Source organism: Zonotrichia leucophrys, chromosome 1 (assembly GCF_028769735.1).
Source record: "Zonotrichia leucophrys gambelii isolate GWCS_2022_RI chromosome 1, RI_Zleu_2.0, whole genome shotgun sequence".
Lineage (NCBI taxonomy): Eukaryota > Metazoa > Chordata > Aves > Passeriformes > Passerellidae > Zonotrichia > Zonotrichia leucophrys.
The window spans coordinates 31,729,260-31,747,941 of NC_088169.1; the positions used below are offsets into that span (position 1 = coordinate 31,729,260).

At 39.9% G+C, this 18,682-nt stretch overlaps 1 protein-coding gene across 1 annotated transcript in view; it reads right to left on the reverse strand.

Moving 5' to 3' along the window:
- The window catches only part of EIF5B (eukaryotic translation initiation factor 5B), a 34,864-nt gene extending 16,532 nt beyond the window's left edge, over positions 1-18,332 (reverse strand). Inside the window, exons 1-8 of the mRNA XM_064710799.1 lie at positions 18,218-18,332; positions 5,333-5,458; positions 5,155-5,242; positions 4,147-4,783; positions 3,462-3,682; positions 3,139-3,289; positions 1,443-1,541; positions 433-525 (exon numbers count right to left, since the gene is read on the reverse strand). Of these exons, the coding sequence (XP_064566869.1) occupies positions 433-525; positions 1,443-1,541; positions 3,139-3,289; positions 3,462-3,682; positions 4,147-4,783; positions 5,155-5,242; positions 5,333-5,458; positions 18,218-18,252 (1,450 nt within the window). The 5' untranslated portion in view covers positions 18,253-18,332. The remainder of the gene's footprint in view (positions 1-432; positions 526-1,442; positions 1,542-3,138; positions 3,290-3,461; positions 3,683-4,146; positions 4,784-5,154; positions 5,243-5,332; positions 5,459-18,217) is intronic.
- Positions 18,333-18,682: the final 350 nt, after the last annotated feature.

Genomic DNA, 18,682 nt, shown 5'->3' on the forward strand with positions numbered 1-18,682 from the left:
GAAAGCAAAACGTGTGGCATAAAGAATACAATCACTGTGAATATTGCACTAGCAATTCTAGAAGCAGCATATTTCCTCCCTACCTTCACCTAACTGTCGACAAAGCAGACTTGTAAAAGCAAGTGACAAGTCAAGGGAATGAATAAGGCACTGAATGTGCTCATTTGAGGTAACTGATCAAGCCAATTGAACACTGGAGCTGAACACTGGAGTTCACCCAGAATAAGGAACCTTTACCACACTTGTTTTGAAGCTTCATGCCTTTTACTCCATAAAATTTCATCAATTCCTCCCATAAGAAAGGGAAAAAAAAAAAGGCAACTGCCTCAAGAAAAGATGGCCATTCAGCCCTATCCAGCAAGGTCCAATAACTATCATGCAGCACTGACACACAAGCTTAAATGTTTGGAATTTATTAGCATCACCACCAACCTGGATCTACAGGAAGAGGAGCCTCTTCTTTCACTGGTGTTTCCAGTTCTACGGCATCTTCAGCTGGGGAAGTTACCTCCACACTTTCTGCAACTGCAAGACAGGAAGTTGGTTGCTACATCCTTTCAGAGTGCAAATTAACTGATATTCAGACAGCTTCACTCCAGCTTATTTGGGAAACACTTGGCCTTCTAAGCAGTTGAACACATTTATAAGATAGGTCAGCTATTGACATTAAAAACTCCTCATTTTCTTTAAAAGACAAGAGAAAACTAAGTAATACTAGTGAACTACCCACACCTCCCCTACTGTTCCATTAAAAATGAAAACTAAAAAAAAAAAAAAAAAAAAAGAAAAAATAATGAATTAATGATATGATTCAGATAAGCACCATTTTCAATTCTTTACAAACACTCCATAAATAATAAGCAGGCATGTAACTAATGTAAAAAAAAAAAAAAAAAAAAAAAAAAAAAGAAAAAACAGCTAAGTAAGAAATACACCTGAAATTTTTAAACTAAGGGTTAGGCTTGAGAAAAGCCACAGTAATCCCCTGGAGAAAAGTAACAAACCACAAAAGTAAAAAACTGACACGTTCAACTTACATCTACCAGTGCAATGAATTCCAAGGTTTCAAAAATGCAAGCTCTTTGAACTGCTCTGAACAACTTGCACCCAGGAGCTGAAAACTGGTTTTATATACCAGAAAGCAAATGAACAAACTGTCTCCAATTTAAAAGTACTAAAACTAGGATCGATATATTTTCATCCTGGGACAAACTCAGACTTAATTATAAGACACTATTATTTAAACTACTTTGCATTTGATGTACATATGCACACAAAGCACTCAACATCACATTTGTAAAAGGCCTTTACAACCTGTACATCCCCAACATTTAGAAAATCTAAACCCCAAAATGAAATTGGCTTAAGATCAGCTGATTTATTTTAGAAATAATTCCAGAAATGTGACTGATCAATTAGGTATCCCTATAAGCAAACTACACCTTCTTTATTTTCTGGCTGCTGCTGCTGCTTCTTTCTCTTTTTGTCTTCATATATTGGCCTCTTCTTTGGCACAGAGTCTTTCGATGGCACTTCAACACCTGCAAAACAAAGAAAAACCTGTTAAAAAGAAAATCCAGATAATTAATAAACATAAACTTTAGTTTAAATACGAACATGTTTTCAAAAACTGGAAGATGGAGGAAGAAAGAGTAGAAAGCAGGTTCAATGCATATTTTATCATTTTTAAAAGTTTGAATTCAAAAGCTAGAAAACTTGAAAGAAGTATAGTTCTTCAGATACTCCTGAGTGCTCTCAAAAAGAAGTCGGATAACTGGAGGAAGGCAATGGCAATGAAACAAAAAATAAACGAAGCAATCAGATTCTACGGCTGTAGGTTTGACGTTATCACAAACCTGCATAAAATGCCATGAACACAAATGTCACGATTAACAATTTAAGGTCTGCTATGTAAAAATTCACTTAAAACCTGTCTGCCAACAGTCCTAGTTTCAGACAATTTGGAGCAGTTCACAGGCAGAACTCTTCTTAAATGCTTAAGGTTATTCAGCAGATAACATTTTCCCTTTTGCTCTTAGGGAAGGTTTGTGTTTCTCAATTTGTTTTGTTTGTTCAGACTTTTGGGTTTTGATTTGTTTTTTGGTTTTAAGGGTTTTTTAATTGTACAATACTGATGGTTTCAGGTATTAAAATAATGCCAGGTTCAATTCACCAGCTTCATCTTTGCCTCACCAGGAAGTGGGTGCTGTAATATATGAAGGGATTCCATCAAAACCAGAAGTTTGGTGCGAAGACAAATTAAAAACTGATTTACTGCTGCACATTCAATTTTTTTTCAGTTTTTTTTTTAATATTGCAAATCTGACAAAAATGCTGTGGTAGGGGCACAAACAGAAAGATACTACTAGCTACAGCAACAACCAAGGAGAAATAACCTTCATATATGTTTAAGAGCTCCAAACATTTTAGAAGGTATGAAGATTCCTACATTTATACATCCACCTACCAGTAAAGTGTCAGATACTGCACTCTACAAATACACTCAGCTCCCACAAATTACTTTCTTTTTTTAGCCACAAACCAGTTACCAAGAACAATTTAGGACATTTTACTTACAACATATTGGACAATTTTACTTCATTCTAATGGAGACAGATTATATTTCACAGAAAAGCAGGAAAGCTCTTACATACTCCTGGCAAACCCCAGAGAAAAACAAATCTTCTCCGTGGATTTCCCCATGGTTCTTGAAGCACAACAGTGCACTTGCCTAACTAAGCAGGTGAATTAATTCAAGATGCAGATCACTGGTCTAACAAGACCTTCAGCCCAGCCCATGTGCTTTTCCTGGCCTTTAGACTGCACCACTTCTTTAAGTACTTTTTCCTAAGTTCCAAAAGTAACATCTTTAAACTGCAAGTAGACTGTATTAAAAAGCTGGATATCTAAAGTGTAAGACAAAAATACAGGCACTTAAATCTGCTTAAGAAATAAAGGGGAAGGGAGGGCACACACTGCCTTTCTCGACAACAGAGCAGCTTTACATGGAATCACTCAGTACTTGCCCTCCTAGCTCCAGACAGAAAAAAAATAAACACAGAGCCATAATGGATATAAAGTTTGGTTGGGGTTTTTGGTTCAGCTGGGTTTTAATAATTATTAAGGTCTACTGCTTACCCTGAGCTTGGAGTAGTTTAAGAGTAGCCTCTGCTCTGGCTCTGGCTTCTCGCTGGGCTTTTGTTAAAAGCTTTCCCTCTTTCTTCAAACGCTCCTTCCTCTCTTTTTCCTTCTGTTTCTTTCTTTCTTTCCTCTCTTGCTCTAATCGTTCCTAGAAAAAGAGAAATAAACATGCAGAAACCCTAAAGCATGCTTTACACAAAAACTGCCCAAGCACATTCTGTTCACAAGAACATATTAAGGATTAATTCACTAACTGCACCAGCAAGCAGAGAGATTAAAGTTACTCCCTTATTTTATCACTGGAGTGAGAGATACAGTACCTCCTCTTTGCGCTTTGCTTCAAGTTCTTCCAGTCGTCTTATGCGCTCTTCCTCCTCTCTTTTGGCCCTTTCCTCCTCCTCTTTCATTTTAGCCAAGGCCTCTTGCATGGCTTTCACTGTGGCTTTACTGGGACCCTTCTTCTTCTCTTTCTCTTTTTCTTCTTTCTCACCTTTCTTTTTTTTCTTGTCTTTTTTCTTTTTGTCCCCCTCATTGTCATCAGCTACAGAAAGAAGAGGCATATTTTCAAAGACCCCAGAAATTTCAAAGATACTCTAAGTACAATTTATGTTTCAAATATGATAAATAACATCAAATGAGGAATATTTTCACTGGCTACTGCATAAACATTTCATAATGAAAACAATTAAACTCTCTTATGTCATGGCCTGAAGTCTTAAAGTATCAGAATAACAGGGAAGTGAAAAAGTACTCTTGCAATAGAGAACTGTAATCATATACTGTAATGAGAATTCACCATTTGGCTTGTTTTCTCACATACCTGAACGAACTACAGGCCAGAAAACACAGCCAGCTGTGAGCCAACACAGAGGCAGACAAGGCTACCAAATTTCTAATATTCACAATTCAAAATAAACCAACACACTAACCTCACTGCCTGACATCTCTCTGGCCTTATGGAAACTACAGTATTTAATTTAAAGTTTAAGAAACCACATTACAAACCTTCTGTTCCTGCAGCAGTCTCTCCTTTCTCCCCTGTAACTTCAGGAGAAGCCTTCTCTTCAGCCTTTTTTAGCGATTCCTTTGGCTTTGCTGGTTCTTTACCACCTTCTAATTCCTCCTTCTCCTTCTGCTTCCTCAATTTGGCTTTTTCTTCTTCACGTTTTTTTCTTTCACGTTCTTTTTTTTCTGCCTTTTTCTGAGCCACTGTTTTTACTTTGAATGAAGGTTCTTCTTCATCATCCCCACTCTCTGCAGCAGGAGCAGACTTTGGCTTTTGGTTTTTCTTTTGTCCTTTCCTAGACTGGGAAACCTCATCTGATTCATCACCGCTCTCGCCTGCAGACACTCCTCCCCCACGCTCTTTGCTTTTCCTAATGTTAGTTTCATCTTCTTCTGACAAATCGTGCTTTTTATTTGACTTTTGAGTTTTCCCTTTGCTTTTCTTAAGTTGTGTCTCATGATCATCATCATCACTGCCAGAAAGCATGTCTTGTTTTGCTTTCTGAGTTTTTTTGGATTTTTTATCTTTATCTTCCACTTCCTCACTGTCATAGTCATTTTCCAGATTGGCTTTTTTATTCTTTCCTTTTCTTTTTTTATCTTGCTTTGATATGCTTTCTTCATGGTCATTTTCAACCTGGTAATTAAACAATTCAATAATCAGCCATGAAAATTACCTGCCATCATGAACTAAGCATTGAGATTCATCAAGAAAAACCTCTCTTATTGAGCACAAAGTTAGAAAGCAATAACTACTCCTGCTGAGTGTACCATACTTCAGCCCACAAGGAAGATTTATTCTGATTGGATTTCAATAGTTGTCAGCACGACTACATTTTTTTTGTGACTGACTTTTTACTATGAAAATATGATCAAATATAATTAAAAGACCATGCTAGCCACACATTTCACATAGGATTTCTACTACACTAGAAGTTCTCTGGGACAGAAGTATCTCATATTTTAATTATTTCCTATTAAAAAGCCCACCTCCCTCTCAGTGTTCACCTTTCCTGTAGAAGGCTGTTCCCTGTCAACTTTCCCTCCTTGCGCCTCTATTGACAGTTCCTCCAGCTCCTTCAGGATATCATCTTCACTAAAATAAGAAAGAAGTTAGGGCACTTAAGTAACTGAGTTTTTGGACAATGGAGTAAGATCAGGCAAGTGGAAAAAAACCCTAACTTACTCAAAATCTTGTTTCTTCTTCTCTTTTTTCTTTTTGCCTTTGGATTTTTGAGGCTCTTGATCCTTTGCAGCTCCAGCACCTTCTATCTCAGCAGCAAGGGCATCAATATCAATATCATCTTTTGCACTGAAATGAAGAAGGAAAGCAGGGTTATCAATAGTTCAAACATTAAGTTTACATAAGTAGAAGCCATTTGAATAAAAAAATAAAAATTTCAAAATGCAAAATCAATCCTAAAACATACACAATGCAGGAAAAAATGCTCCACGTTTAACAAACGATTATGCACTGTTACCTTATTCCACTCAGCAGGAAGGGAAGGAAAAAACCTTCACACGTGTGGTCTGCTTGAAGGGAGGTGGAACAATAAAACACATTCAGTTCTTGCAACCTCAGCATTGAAAGTTTAGCTGTGCAATTTGATGTAACTTCTTGGAAGAATGTAACTAGACTGTTTGCCTTTGGTCCTCCAAAAGAGAAGTTGTCTGGCCCTTCAATTCACAGGTGTCATTGATAGAAAAGCAGCCACCACAATCGAAGTGTAAAAATAAAGCACAAATTCACAGCCAGGGGATATCCTACTACTTATCTGTTCCTTCAAACACCCTTTAGCAAACAAAAAAACTGCTGTGTTTTTATTCAGCAAATAACTCACATTAACAGTTACCTCTGCCTTGCCATCAGACAAAAAATTTTATTATCTTTCAAGAAAAGAAGTCTCACAGATGAACAGAGTTCAGCCCCAAGCCAGACTTTAAAGCATATAATAAAAAATACCAATGAAGCTGGCAAGCAATCATTTGTACCACTTGCCTTAGTATTACCTCTCTGAGGCCTAAAGAAAGTCAAAGAAGGTTTTGTACAGGCATTTTACCTAATCACACTCACAGTACAATTGTAAGAAAGGAGACTGATTTACTCCATGCTTCACACTTAGAGCTTCCATATGGAGATCAAAACTGGTCTGATGCTACTTTTATCACAACTTGCAATTTCCAAACCCATTTATTCAACAAGCTGTTAATATTTCATTTAATTGCCTCTTAGATAACTGGACAGAAAACTGTTGTTTTACAATTTCACTGTCCCATTTATTAGCACCCACTCAGGATAAATCAGCCAAAGGTTGACTCACCAAATACCCAAAACTATATCCAGAAAATAAGAGAAATAAATTTCTTCCAGCTTCAGGACTTTCAACATATCAGCAAATTCTAAACTACCAGAGCTTCAGTTGTGCCAATTTATAAATCCAGAAGTTGAATCTTAATAAAGAAAACCAAGTATTTCATTAGTCAGCTACAGATTCCAAAATCCAGCAAGTCTAAGTTGCAGTTCTCTTTGCAAAAAGGAAAGGGCTGGATTCTTCTGCAAGTGAATGTTGATATATTGGGAATATGCAAGTTACCAAAAACTGTCTACATGTGACAACAGCACAATTAAGCAACAAAGTATGTCATTTCTTTAAAGGCCAAGATGGATTATTTGTATTTTTAAGATCTTATCTTTTCTTCTGGGTAGACTGGACAAACCAAATAAAAAGCTGCACAACAAAGAACCTCACAGTTCAGCACCTGTATTGCCAGAGATACTTTTAGTCAAGAGAAGAAAAAACACACCTAAAATACACCTAGGAACACTTCCTCATGTGCTCATTTGCAATACATTTGTCAAAAGAAATGTATCTCTCATTATAGTTAATGCAAGCTCTCTAATGTAATCCTCACCTCCCCCAAGAGAAAACACACATTTTGGCCATTCTCACCCTAAGATGATGTGATGTTTCAGCAATTAAAGTGCATTTTAATAAGCAGTTTAATTGGCTATATATCAGGGCTAACAGCTAAAATAAAAATGCCACTCACTTCCATACCTAGAATTAAAGCCCTAATGTCAGGCTAACTACATTACATCCAGGCCTACACACAGGCCCTTAAACTTGTTTTTGCATTGATTGCTGAGTATCACGTTCATGAAGCTTTGCTTGCCTTCTCTTCCTCTAGGAGTTAATGGAGGAGACTGAGTCATCCCCAAGCCTGAAGCAGATGTAAAGCACCAAACACGTGCTCTGCTACTGCTTCCTGCAAGGCTGCACTGCTCCCCTTACTACAGGATCTCAACCATGTGGATGCTCAGATGCCAAAGCACCAGGCCTTTACACAGCTCAGATTTCACATGGAAATTACCAAGGCTGACTTTTCACAAGGCAGCACAGCAGAAAGTTATGTCCAAACATAAAACACACGGGTTTTTGCTACAGGCAAAGAAGATGTCATATCTCATGTGCTATCTCATGTTCTCCAGGGTACAGGCTTTGAGAGGGTAAGGTTTTATTTGCTGTTAAATCAACTCACTTCAACCAGACTTTCAAGAGGAAAAGTTCTTTAGGGGAAAAAAAAACCACCTCAAACACTGAAAAGGCTATTTGACAGACATTAAGTTTTCACACCCACCAGCAAGAACAGTTTAGGAATAATAATAATATTAATTAATAATAATAATAATGATAATGATCACCCAGCTGTCACAACATCGGCATCAATGCAAAAGCCTTTCCAAAGTTGTCTTTCATTGTTTAGTTTCTGAAAAAATGGTCAATGGTTTCTGACCAAAAACAAAAAAAACAAGCAAACAAACCAATCAACCAACCAAAAAATCCTCTATATTTTCCACTACACTTTTATTTACTAAGAAGTGACAGAGCAAGCTTCAAGTATTTGAGCCTCAGTGAAGTAAGAAGTAAAATTAAGGCTGCATGCCATTATATATACAGGTATAACTCATAAGAACTAACAAGTAAGAATATCATTGGAAACCTAAGGAATTCAAACACTGGTTTCCATTACTGTAAGCTTATTCCCATACTGATCTTGAATTTCCTTTTAAAACTCTAATAATATTCCACTAGGATTTCATAATAAAGCTGAAAAGAAAATCAAAAAGGTGCTCCCCTCCACTCCTGGGAGATTCTTATTCCTTTTTATAGGGAACCACTACACTCAGACACATAACATGTATCACATTTCCTATGGCACTGTCAGATACACCATGGAACCTTTTCTTGTAAAGGCTTTTAAGCAGTCCCCCAACACATTTCAGAAACCTAAACATTCTTTCAGGAACCTCCTTCTCCAAGATCTCCTAAGGTCCCCATTCAGCCTTTACTAGGGTCCAACCCTAAGAGGGCTTGATATAGGAACCTGAAAGGACTGGAATGCTAATGAGGTTTTCAATTTTGACCTCAAACTGCTTTTGTATGAAGACATCATACACAGATTTCACAGCCTCACTACCTTAGACCATTCAAGCCATAATGCTTTGGCACTTAAAAAACCCCTCACATTTCCCCAACATAAGAGGCTCAAGAAGATCTGGAAAACAAAGTGCTACTGCACTGCAGAGATGGAGTCACTTCCCTGGTTTTCCTTTGTCTTTGTTTCAGAGACGAAGCCTAAGCCACCTTGTTATTCACATACTTTGATTTCAGCCTCTATTTTTGTTGCCAGATATAAAAAGAATTTTGATATTGCTAAAGCAGCATTTCAATGCATTACATTACAGCAGGAATTAGGTGTGTGTATTTCACTTAAACCTAAACAAGCAGTTTTCAAAAAATGGCTGCAGACATTTTTCCACAGAGGTCTGTGCCTAAGGTAGGGCAAAATTCTGCAGTGGGAAAATACAAGTCACATTTATTAAAAGAGAGCAGTAATCAATAACATGTACACTATTACTACAGATTACTATATTTCATATATCAAACAAAATATTTTTCTTTAGAAAATAAGAGAAATAAATTTCTTCCAGATTCAGGACATCACTAATCAAAAAGAAAGTGCTCATCATTTTCCCTACACAGTTTCACTGCCTTTTGCCATTTAAGTAAGATTACAGTCATGTAAATCTTTAAAATAGCACACAGAAACATTTACATACTTTATACTGAAAAAATATTTCCCCTTGATGCCCTAGAAGCTACATTAAGAACTCTACTGTTTCCCAAAAGGGTTTCAGTACAGGTTGTCTGCACAAACCAGTGAACACCTGTATTACATGGGAGAATCCACTTAAGGACAGATTCCTGAATATTCACTGGGGCACAAGTTAAAAGCTGTCCTAACACAACACTCTGTACAAAGCTAGGATCAAATATTCCCACACCATCCCAAGTAAGTGTTTGGAGATTTTTAAGACGGACATAGGGAACAGAAGAAATTCAGTAACCTAACTCACACAAACAAAGCATCAGATCAGGCCAGTAACAGAAACTGATACCCAAAACACAACCTAAGTTGCTCATGTTAAACAAAAATGTTCAACAACAAATAAAGCTACAATTCCAAATCCTGCCTATAAGTATTAAATTTCTTTCAGTGGGAAGAATAAACCAGCTAGGAAATAAAAGAGCTGTCACCTACCACTGCTCAGTCAGATGTACAAAGACATCCAGTAGCTCTGCTATTTATAAGATCCCACACAGTTGCAAACTATTGAGTCAGAAAAGGGAAAAAAAATCTTGTGACTGATAGATGCACAGTCCGTAGAAAAAAAGCCAAAACCTCTGCTGTGTTCCTCTTGCTGTTACAGCAAGGAAACAGCATTAAAGACTAGGAACACACTTTAAAAACAAACCAACCAACCCCTCAGCTAATACATCACATCTGCCAAAAAACACTAAAAACACCTTAAGGTGTTTGGTTTATTTTATCTGAGGGAGTGTTTATTTCTTTTTAAAACACGAGAAACAAGCACAGTTTTGGATGGAGTTCTTTTTCTGATGCAATAGCCTGCAACAACCAGAACCTAGAAATTCCCTGGGGAAGCCATCTGGATACCAGAGTTGACCTAAACACAAACTCTGATTTACAGATACTGAAATTAACATTAGTCCTAGTTTTCGCATTCTAGGGTTTACTCTAGTCTTTTACAGGCATGCTTTGCATTTTGGTTTCACCCTTCACCCCTCACACAGTGAAGTTGACAGTTTCTAATACTTGTTCACAATTAGCAAGATTTATTTTTAAGTTCTGAAGTTCCACCATTTCTTTCAGTCAACAATATTACAGGTGTTTATCAGTGCACCACTCCCCAGAACAGAAGCTGTCATGCTCCAAATCAAGACTTAAACCTACAATTCTCAAATAACAAAAAATATCAATGCTCCCTAATAAAGTACATCAGAACAGTTGCAACTACATTTCAACTCTTTATCATTTCTCTCTTCCATGGAAGGTTAAAAACTTACTTCAAGTACTGACATAATTAATATATTCATCATTAGGGATTTTCATAGTGTGAACCTGCCATACCTAGGACAGATCCTGTCTGCAACAGAATCTCTGTAACAGACAAATGTAGGCATGGAAATCTGAAAGACTTCCTCAGCACTGCCCAGGAAAACAGAGCCAAATGCAGGAAGACAGTACTACAGCTATTGAAATAAGAGTTCATAAGCTTTTATCATTTACTTTGCTCAATGAACTTCTGCAGCTAAAATGCATAATTGCCCTTCCTTGCCAAACAAGCTCTTCCAGCTTTCCCTGCTGGTTCTAGTGCAGGAAAGCCTGACCAAGAGCATTCACAGACTCTCCAATAACAGACAAGCTCATTACATTAGCAAGACCACCAGCAAACATGCATGTGTTCCTCCAATGCTTTCTTAAAGCCACACACAGTTAGGACTTCCAGTACACTTATTACAGTACCTACAATACATATCCCCAAAGAGAGGAAAAACTTCATTATAAACAGGCACTGTGCAGCTACACTGGACAGAGATGGAATCTTGACTAGGCAGCAGAGATAAAGGGCAAAGAAAAACTACTAATCCAGTCAGGAACAGAAAGAGTGGAGCAATAGATTATACAAAGGAGCTGAGCTGCCCTCATTCATATTGATTTTACTCTATTGAAATTAGGTGAATGAAACTGTGGAAAATAAATGTAAGAATTCAGCTTAAAATGAGACAAGCCCTAAACTACTGGAAATCCAACTTCCAGCTTTGCAAACAAAGTTGACAGGATAACACTGTCCTGCTGAAACAAAACTAAAGTGTACACACAGACTAAAAAACTACAAGCACTTTTTGATCCATTGCACTGAGCAACACAAATATGATTACTTATGCTTGCCTTCATCTTACAGTGAGCATGCTAACTTAAATCATGCTAAAAATCTCTTACTTAGGATTGGTTTTCAGCTGTCTTTGTTAGGGTGAAGTTGAAACATAAGAGAACACTGTACAATTAAAACCAGACTGAAACAAAGAAACTGAACTTTCATGTGCAAGGGGCAGAAGAGTCAGCAAGCTGACACAGCAGGAAAGTTGCATCACTGCTGTGAACTCACTGCCCACATTCCTGCATAATCAGAAGACTCATTTTTGCTGAGGCAACCTTGGAGATATTTCATCAGTTGCATTACACCAGCTCTTCTAACCACCTTCAAAAGAACGTCACTGTCATTAAGTAATTTTCTTTGCTTAAGAAAAAAAAGTCCTTGACCTTCAAAAAGACTGAAGAGAAGCTGAACCATTACATTATATAAACACATCTCTTTCCATGTGTTTGGCTTTGCACTAGTTTTAAACCAAGTAAAACTAATACCTCTAGACAGATCATTGTTTCCCTAGAGTACCTTATCCATCCTCCACATATATGAGCCATAAACCCAGTAATAAGATGCATTTCTAAATACAAGATTATCCAAAACCAGCAAGTTACCAATGCTGAATGACGTACTTGCAGCTGTTTTCACCTGTAGTATTAAGACTGTTTGAAAGACAGAATGTTAGCTCAAGTTCTTCTAGAGCACCTGGTTTAAACAGTGCCAAAGCATAAGCCATTTTGGAAGTAATCATTTAATTGTTCTAAACCTCACATCACCAACTTGTTCTTTAAGTGGGTTATGAAATGAAAAATGCAGGCATCTGCTGGCTCAGCAAGGCTATTCAAAACATGAAAACAAAGCCCTGGCCTTTTTCTCATTTTGGCCTATCAAAGTACATCAACACCACAAGCTTCTTTTTTTGGTTTTGTTTTTTCCTCCACTGAAAACATTTAACTTATATTTGACTGAGAGAGTTTGAAATTCAGGAAAGAAGGAACTGTGCTCCTTTCTCAGCCCAGAAAATGAAGGAGTGTCCACGTGAGTACCAGCTACACAACCCACCAGTGCTGCTTAAAGAATAAAAATAAAATCTCATCCCCAGAAATAGGGCGCCCTCCTCTTGCCTCTTCCTCACACTGAGGTGTAGGGGAGGGAAGAATTTACTTCCTTGCCCATTCCCAGCCACATTTTCCCCTCTTATCAGCTCAGGCAAGCCAGGGGCAACAAGTCCATGCAGAAAACCCTTTTTGGGCAGCAGATGAAAACACACCCCTGGTTTGTGCTGCGGGCCCAAAAGCACTGAGTGCACTGCAAGGGAAGCAGGAACACCACAGGGCCTGCATGTCCAGCAGCCCAACTGAACTGAGTTTCACTTGGAACTACACCTTTGTGATTGTTCATAGGGGAAGGAAGCTGGTGAAGCCACCTAATTACATGAGAGAGCAAGGAAGTAAAATCTGACTAAAAGGGTAATTGCTTTTCATTCAAGCTCCCAAGACAATGATTCCATTATTAATATTAAAGAGTCATGCCTTCTCTTTCAAGTCTGGCTGGGGGAAAAGAGTGGCATAACTATCAGCTAAGCAAAACCTTCTGAAGAAAAAGATAGAGAACTACACCTTTAACCCAAACAGATTCTAGAAAAATAAGAAGTCTCTTTTATATAACCCAGGTTTAAAAAAAAAGAGAAAAACACCAAACCAAATGAGCAATAAATAAGGAAGAAAAGAAAATCATCAAAGAAAAAAAAAAGCACAAACCACAACCCCACAACCTAGAATTCCCATTTAAACAAAGATATAGCAAAACTTCAAGATAAAAAGTTTCTCTTCATGGTTCAGTTTATGTGTTTGTATCTCAAGAGAATAAGATGACTAAAAGCATGGAATATGAAACACTAAGTAAAAAACTAGCATTCGGTCTTCCCTGAACAAGTTCTTTGGGTTTTTGTTTTGTTTAAGAAAGGTGCAAAGACAACAGAAACTACCACCAAATTCAGTGCTTCACAACTTCTATATTCTACATATCTCACTGTATAAAATCAAAATACATCATTTAAAACAATTTCAGAACTACACTTTACATTGCCCATAATCCTGAAGAGCAAATGATGCTCACCTACATGAACTGTAATTAAAACCAATACCTCATCTTGCAGCATGTATTTAAAGAAACACATTTCAGGCTTTCAGAAGTCTCCAGAGAACTGAAACAACAGGTTCTGCAATTCCCAAAGGCTTGCACTGTACTATTGTCATACTTTTCATGAACAGTAGTTACACATGAGATTTAGATGCCACCATGAAGATAATGAAAAGAATAAAGATTTCCACAAGAAAAGCTGCTTCTTAAAGTCTCCCTAATGTAGTGCAGTGGTTTTTGGTTTATGTTGCCCTTACTGCAAATATTTCATGATCCTTATAGACTTTTTACAATGATGCTTTGCTTTAAAATAAAATCCAACAAGTATATATCGTTTTCTTGTATGAAAAGCCCTAAGTTTGGGGGAAACAGAAATACACATTTGCATAGAACAGGACAACAAATTTCTGTAATGGTGAATTTATTTTGCATTATTTTACTCCATCTTTTAGTACAAAATCTTCCAGATGAAATTGGAAAAACAGGGATTTCAAGGGTTTATCAGCTATTGTCCTTGATGGAGCTGCAGAAACCTTTGCTTGTGGAAATATTTTTGAGAAGTAGATAACTTGCAGTGACACTGGTGTACAGAATGTTTCCAAACTCTGTTCTAGCCTTCACAGAACCTCCCCACACAACATTGAGAAGATTTTATTTAACACACTAATAGAAAAGGAACCAAACAGACTGACAAGTAGACAGTACCAGATAAAATACACAGCATCAGTAAGAGTTATTTTAGCAGCTCTGTTCACTCTGGGCTGCAGAATCACAGCCAGCACCTGTAATTTCCAAAGCAACAGGCATGAATGATCAGAGTGGAATGCCTAGGCAACAGGTCACATTATTAAAGGGCAGAAGAATAAACACAGCTAAACACTACCTACTGAAGCTAAGAAAAACTATTAAGAGAAAAAGAAGGTGACTTAAAGCTGGGAGAAGAGGACAAACACATGACAAGCTAACACCTTCAAAGGGAAAGATCCATATTCTAGGCAAGCAATAATCTGTAACATAGAGTACACAGCACGCTCACTAGGAAGTCTGCAGCAGCAATTTGAGGCTCAGATTCAAAGCAGAGTTCTGTAGTTTATAACAGCCTTTCTTCACAAACATTAAAAAAAAAATCCTAACTAAATTTCAAAGACAGTAGAATGGAACCTTGACATACCTTCTGCTGTTACACCATATCAAAGAACCAAAGCATAACAGCCCTCCCAAAAGGAGCTAGACTATACATCAGAGAACCTGCTCTTCAATTAGAAAAGCCTGAAAACTCAGATCTCTCATATTTTTATTGAAATATTTCCCATGAAACTTCATTTGAAAATGAGTGATCACCACAAACACAAAAATTTTGAAGAGGAAACAATTAAAGCAACTTCCCTATTCAGGCTTAGGAGCTATTTTTACCCAAGACACTCTCCGCCTTTAGAAAGCACCTAACACACCACAGTCACCATGTATTTGACCATTCTAGATATGTATGTTCTCAGTGGCAGATGCACAGCACAGGAGGCACTAACAGAGCTGCAGAAGGGCATAACAGAGGTGCTGGCATAGTACAGATTTGTTGTATAGATTTGCAGTGTTTTCATAACAGGCTACAGTCCTGCCTTTCATTCTTTTCCTGCTCATCACAGCTATCATCTCACTCAGGGTCTGATTACACAAACAGGTGTAAGTACATAGGGACAAAATTCATCCTCAGCCTCATTTCCCCACACACATCAATACCTATTGCTGTGACCACCACCATACTCAGCAGAAACAGGGCACGAGGAAACTCCACTATAGAAGTCAAATGGGGCTGAGGGGAGAAAAGCAGAGTAAAGATTAATTGTACCTTACATAATCTGTCTCAGTGTGTCAAGCAGAAAATCTCCTTCCTGTCACCACATGGATTCTCAAACAAATATTCACAGCATAAACATAACCACCTGCACCTTCCCACATGCTTCCTCTGCACTACGAGTTGTGCCCATGAGCTGCCACACGCTTTGGGAGCTGCAGCCAACAAGGATATAAGGGACTGTACCTGCAACATAACTGCCAAAGGAGGGAATAAAGTACAGGACTATATGGCACAGAGCTGAAAACACAGCAAGCAAATCCAACTGGAAGCCTCTGATTACACAGGGCCATTCCTCTCTCACTTTACAGAAATGGAGGGGAGACTGATGGGGGATTTTGGAACTCCAAATTCAAGCCACAGATGCAAACATGCAGTGCATCTTCTCTCCCAGGGGAATGTGACTTCACAAGGATGTCACCTAGAACCAAGACCCCCAGGAAATGAAAGTCACCTCTGCAGGTAACACCTGCTCCAAAACATGACTGGCCTTCCAGGTCCATCCTCACTTCCATCCCTCAAAGGCCCTGCTACAAACCACAGCCAGTGTATCCATCCTGTCCTGTTTTCCCAAACACATGCCTGTTTGTACTGTCCCACACCCCCCCTCTCCCTGCCATAGCCCTGTCACTGCTGGGAGCAATTACTGAGCAGGGTACCTCACTGGCAAGACTTGGGACTAAAGCCTGTCAAGGCTTACTTTGGCTGAACTCCTGACCTGCTGCAACTGTTCCTTCATTTAGCTGTGACAGCAGTTTCTCCCATTAACCAGGTGCCCATGCCCCATTGGTGCTATGCTGTTTACCTGGGCATGCTGCAAGCAGTTTCATATAGCATCAGTGACAAACAGTCCCTGCACAGAATGAGGGAATCACAAGGCCACAACAATAATGCAGTGTAGAGAAATGCAGGCCTGGAATGGGAGCAGTGGCCTTGGGAAGGGAAGGCACAGGACACAGCAGGCACAGGCACATGTGATAGACATGGCTTCTACAGACCCGGCACAGGACGCCCCACAATTGAGAGACGCTGGCTAAAAGAAACACAGACCTGAACAAAATTGGCTTTAGGGATAACAAACAAGAAAGAAATAGTATTTAGTACACAGTGCCTTTCTCTTATTTGGATGGACTGTGGAGCTAACCAATGGTGGTAGCTAACCAGAGAGCTTCATGGAATAACCAGTGAAGAGCAAAGCACATAAAACAATCCCAAGTGGATCCCAGAGCCAGGAAGATGCAAGCACAACCATGAGCAATCACACACAGCCGGTGAAGGACACCTGATGCTGACAGCTCTCTGTATCAGCTCACACCAGCACCAGGATGAAACCACCGACCTTAGGACTTGGCAACAGGGAGCACAACTACTGTAACTGCACCAGTATTCTTTCTTTTTTGCAGCACTAAGATCTGATGTAATAATAATTAGGCTCTCAAGATTTCAACTATTCTAACAAGAAATTCTTGACCTTTTCTTTAAGGTATGCTTCCCTTTTTAGACATTTTGTGTCCACATGCCCACACCAGAGAGGCCTGTGCTCAGTAATTCACACAGAGAATGAAGAGAGAATGAACTATCCAGCAGGAACCAAGACTCTCAGTGCTCCCTGCACACCAGCCACTACCCCTGAAACAGCCCCAAGAAGCAGAGTTTCAGTACCCAAAGGCTTTTCCATGCATTTGGCATCTACCAAACTGCGTACAAAGATGGGCACTAGGTCTTCTTTCCTTTAGAGCACAAATGTCCAACCCTTCCCTCTTCTTCCTCAAGTCACACTCAACTCACCTCCTCACCAGAGCTATTCCTGTCAAATACAGCCCGTGAAACAAGGTGATAACGATACTAAAAAGCAACACATATGGTATGGCAAAAGGCATCAGGAAAAACAGACAGAAAGGAAAATACCTCACTGAGAAAACACTCATTACCCAGAAAGGACCGGTGAAACTGAAACAGTTTGTGATACAGAGTAACAGCCTTAAGTAAGCATCAATACATGCTTAAGCAATAAGTTCTTAAAGATGAAATAGTATTTTGTGACACAGCTGTCATGGGGAGAACTTCCAGAGGAGAAACACTTAATGTCTCAAAGAAAGAACTTTGTAGTTTCTAGTTCATACACGTTTAAAAATATCAGTTTTCATTTCACTACCTGTCACTATTAAAAACTAAAACCACTCTTTGAACTTATTGTTTCTTTGTATTATCACTCTATAGTGACAAGTAAAAATACATTTTTTCCTGCTAGTGTATATATAGACAATGTCATTCGGTCAGCATTCCATATGGTTAATACAGCTGCCTTCATAGGAAACTCTTCGACACAAAAAAGTTCACAGATGGGGCATTGTCCAGGACGATACGAATATAGCGACAGAGGGGACTCTCTTATCATCCAACCACTAAAATATCCAACATTTTCATTTATTAGGCAAGCGCACGAAACAGGTAGATATGAGTGTCACAGCACGATCTATGGCACTAACGCCCAGTGAGAGATAAAAAATAATTAAGAAACCCACATTTGAATCACTTCAGTTGCACTAAGCAGCTATTTTCCAGCTGGAAATCGAGCTGCCTGCCCCTTCACGGACAAACACCCGCACGGCCAGGCCGAGCCGGGCCTGGCGCGCCCCGCCTGCGATGAGGCCGCGAGCCCCGGCCGGGCCCGGCGCCTGACTCAGCGCCGTGTGGGCCGTGTCACGGCGCCGCGGGCGGCCCGGCGCGGGGGTCCCTGCGGCGAGGCGGGGGAACGGGAGGGGGTTCCCCGGATCCCTCACCTCTCCTCGCTCCGGTTCTTCTGCTTCTTGCCCATGGCGGCGGCACCGGCGCGCGACCCCTCAGCGCTGACCGCGCGCCGCCCCGCGCGCCGCCCCGCGCATATGGCACCGCCGCGCGCCGCGCACGCGCCCGCCCCGCCCCCAGCCCCGCCCCCTAGTCTCCGCGCGCCAGCGCCCCCTGCCGGCCGGAGGGGGAACGGGCCCGGCCCGGCTGCTCTCGGGCGCTCCGGACACCGAGCGGCCGCGAGAAACCGGCCTTGTTCGCCTCACTTTGGACGTTGGGCAGCCCCCGGAAAACGTCTGAGTGATGCCCCGAATCTTGTAGCTTCCCTCCTGGTCCTCAGGCAGCCTCGGGAAATGTCTAAATAATGCCCCCAGTCTGTAGTTTCCCTCTAGCCCTCCTGCCTTTCCAGGGGCCCCAGGACGTCCGGGCAGGATTGTGGCCCGTTTGGCCATGAAACCTGG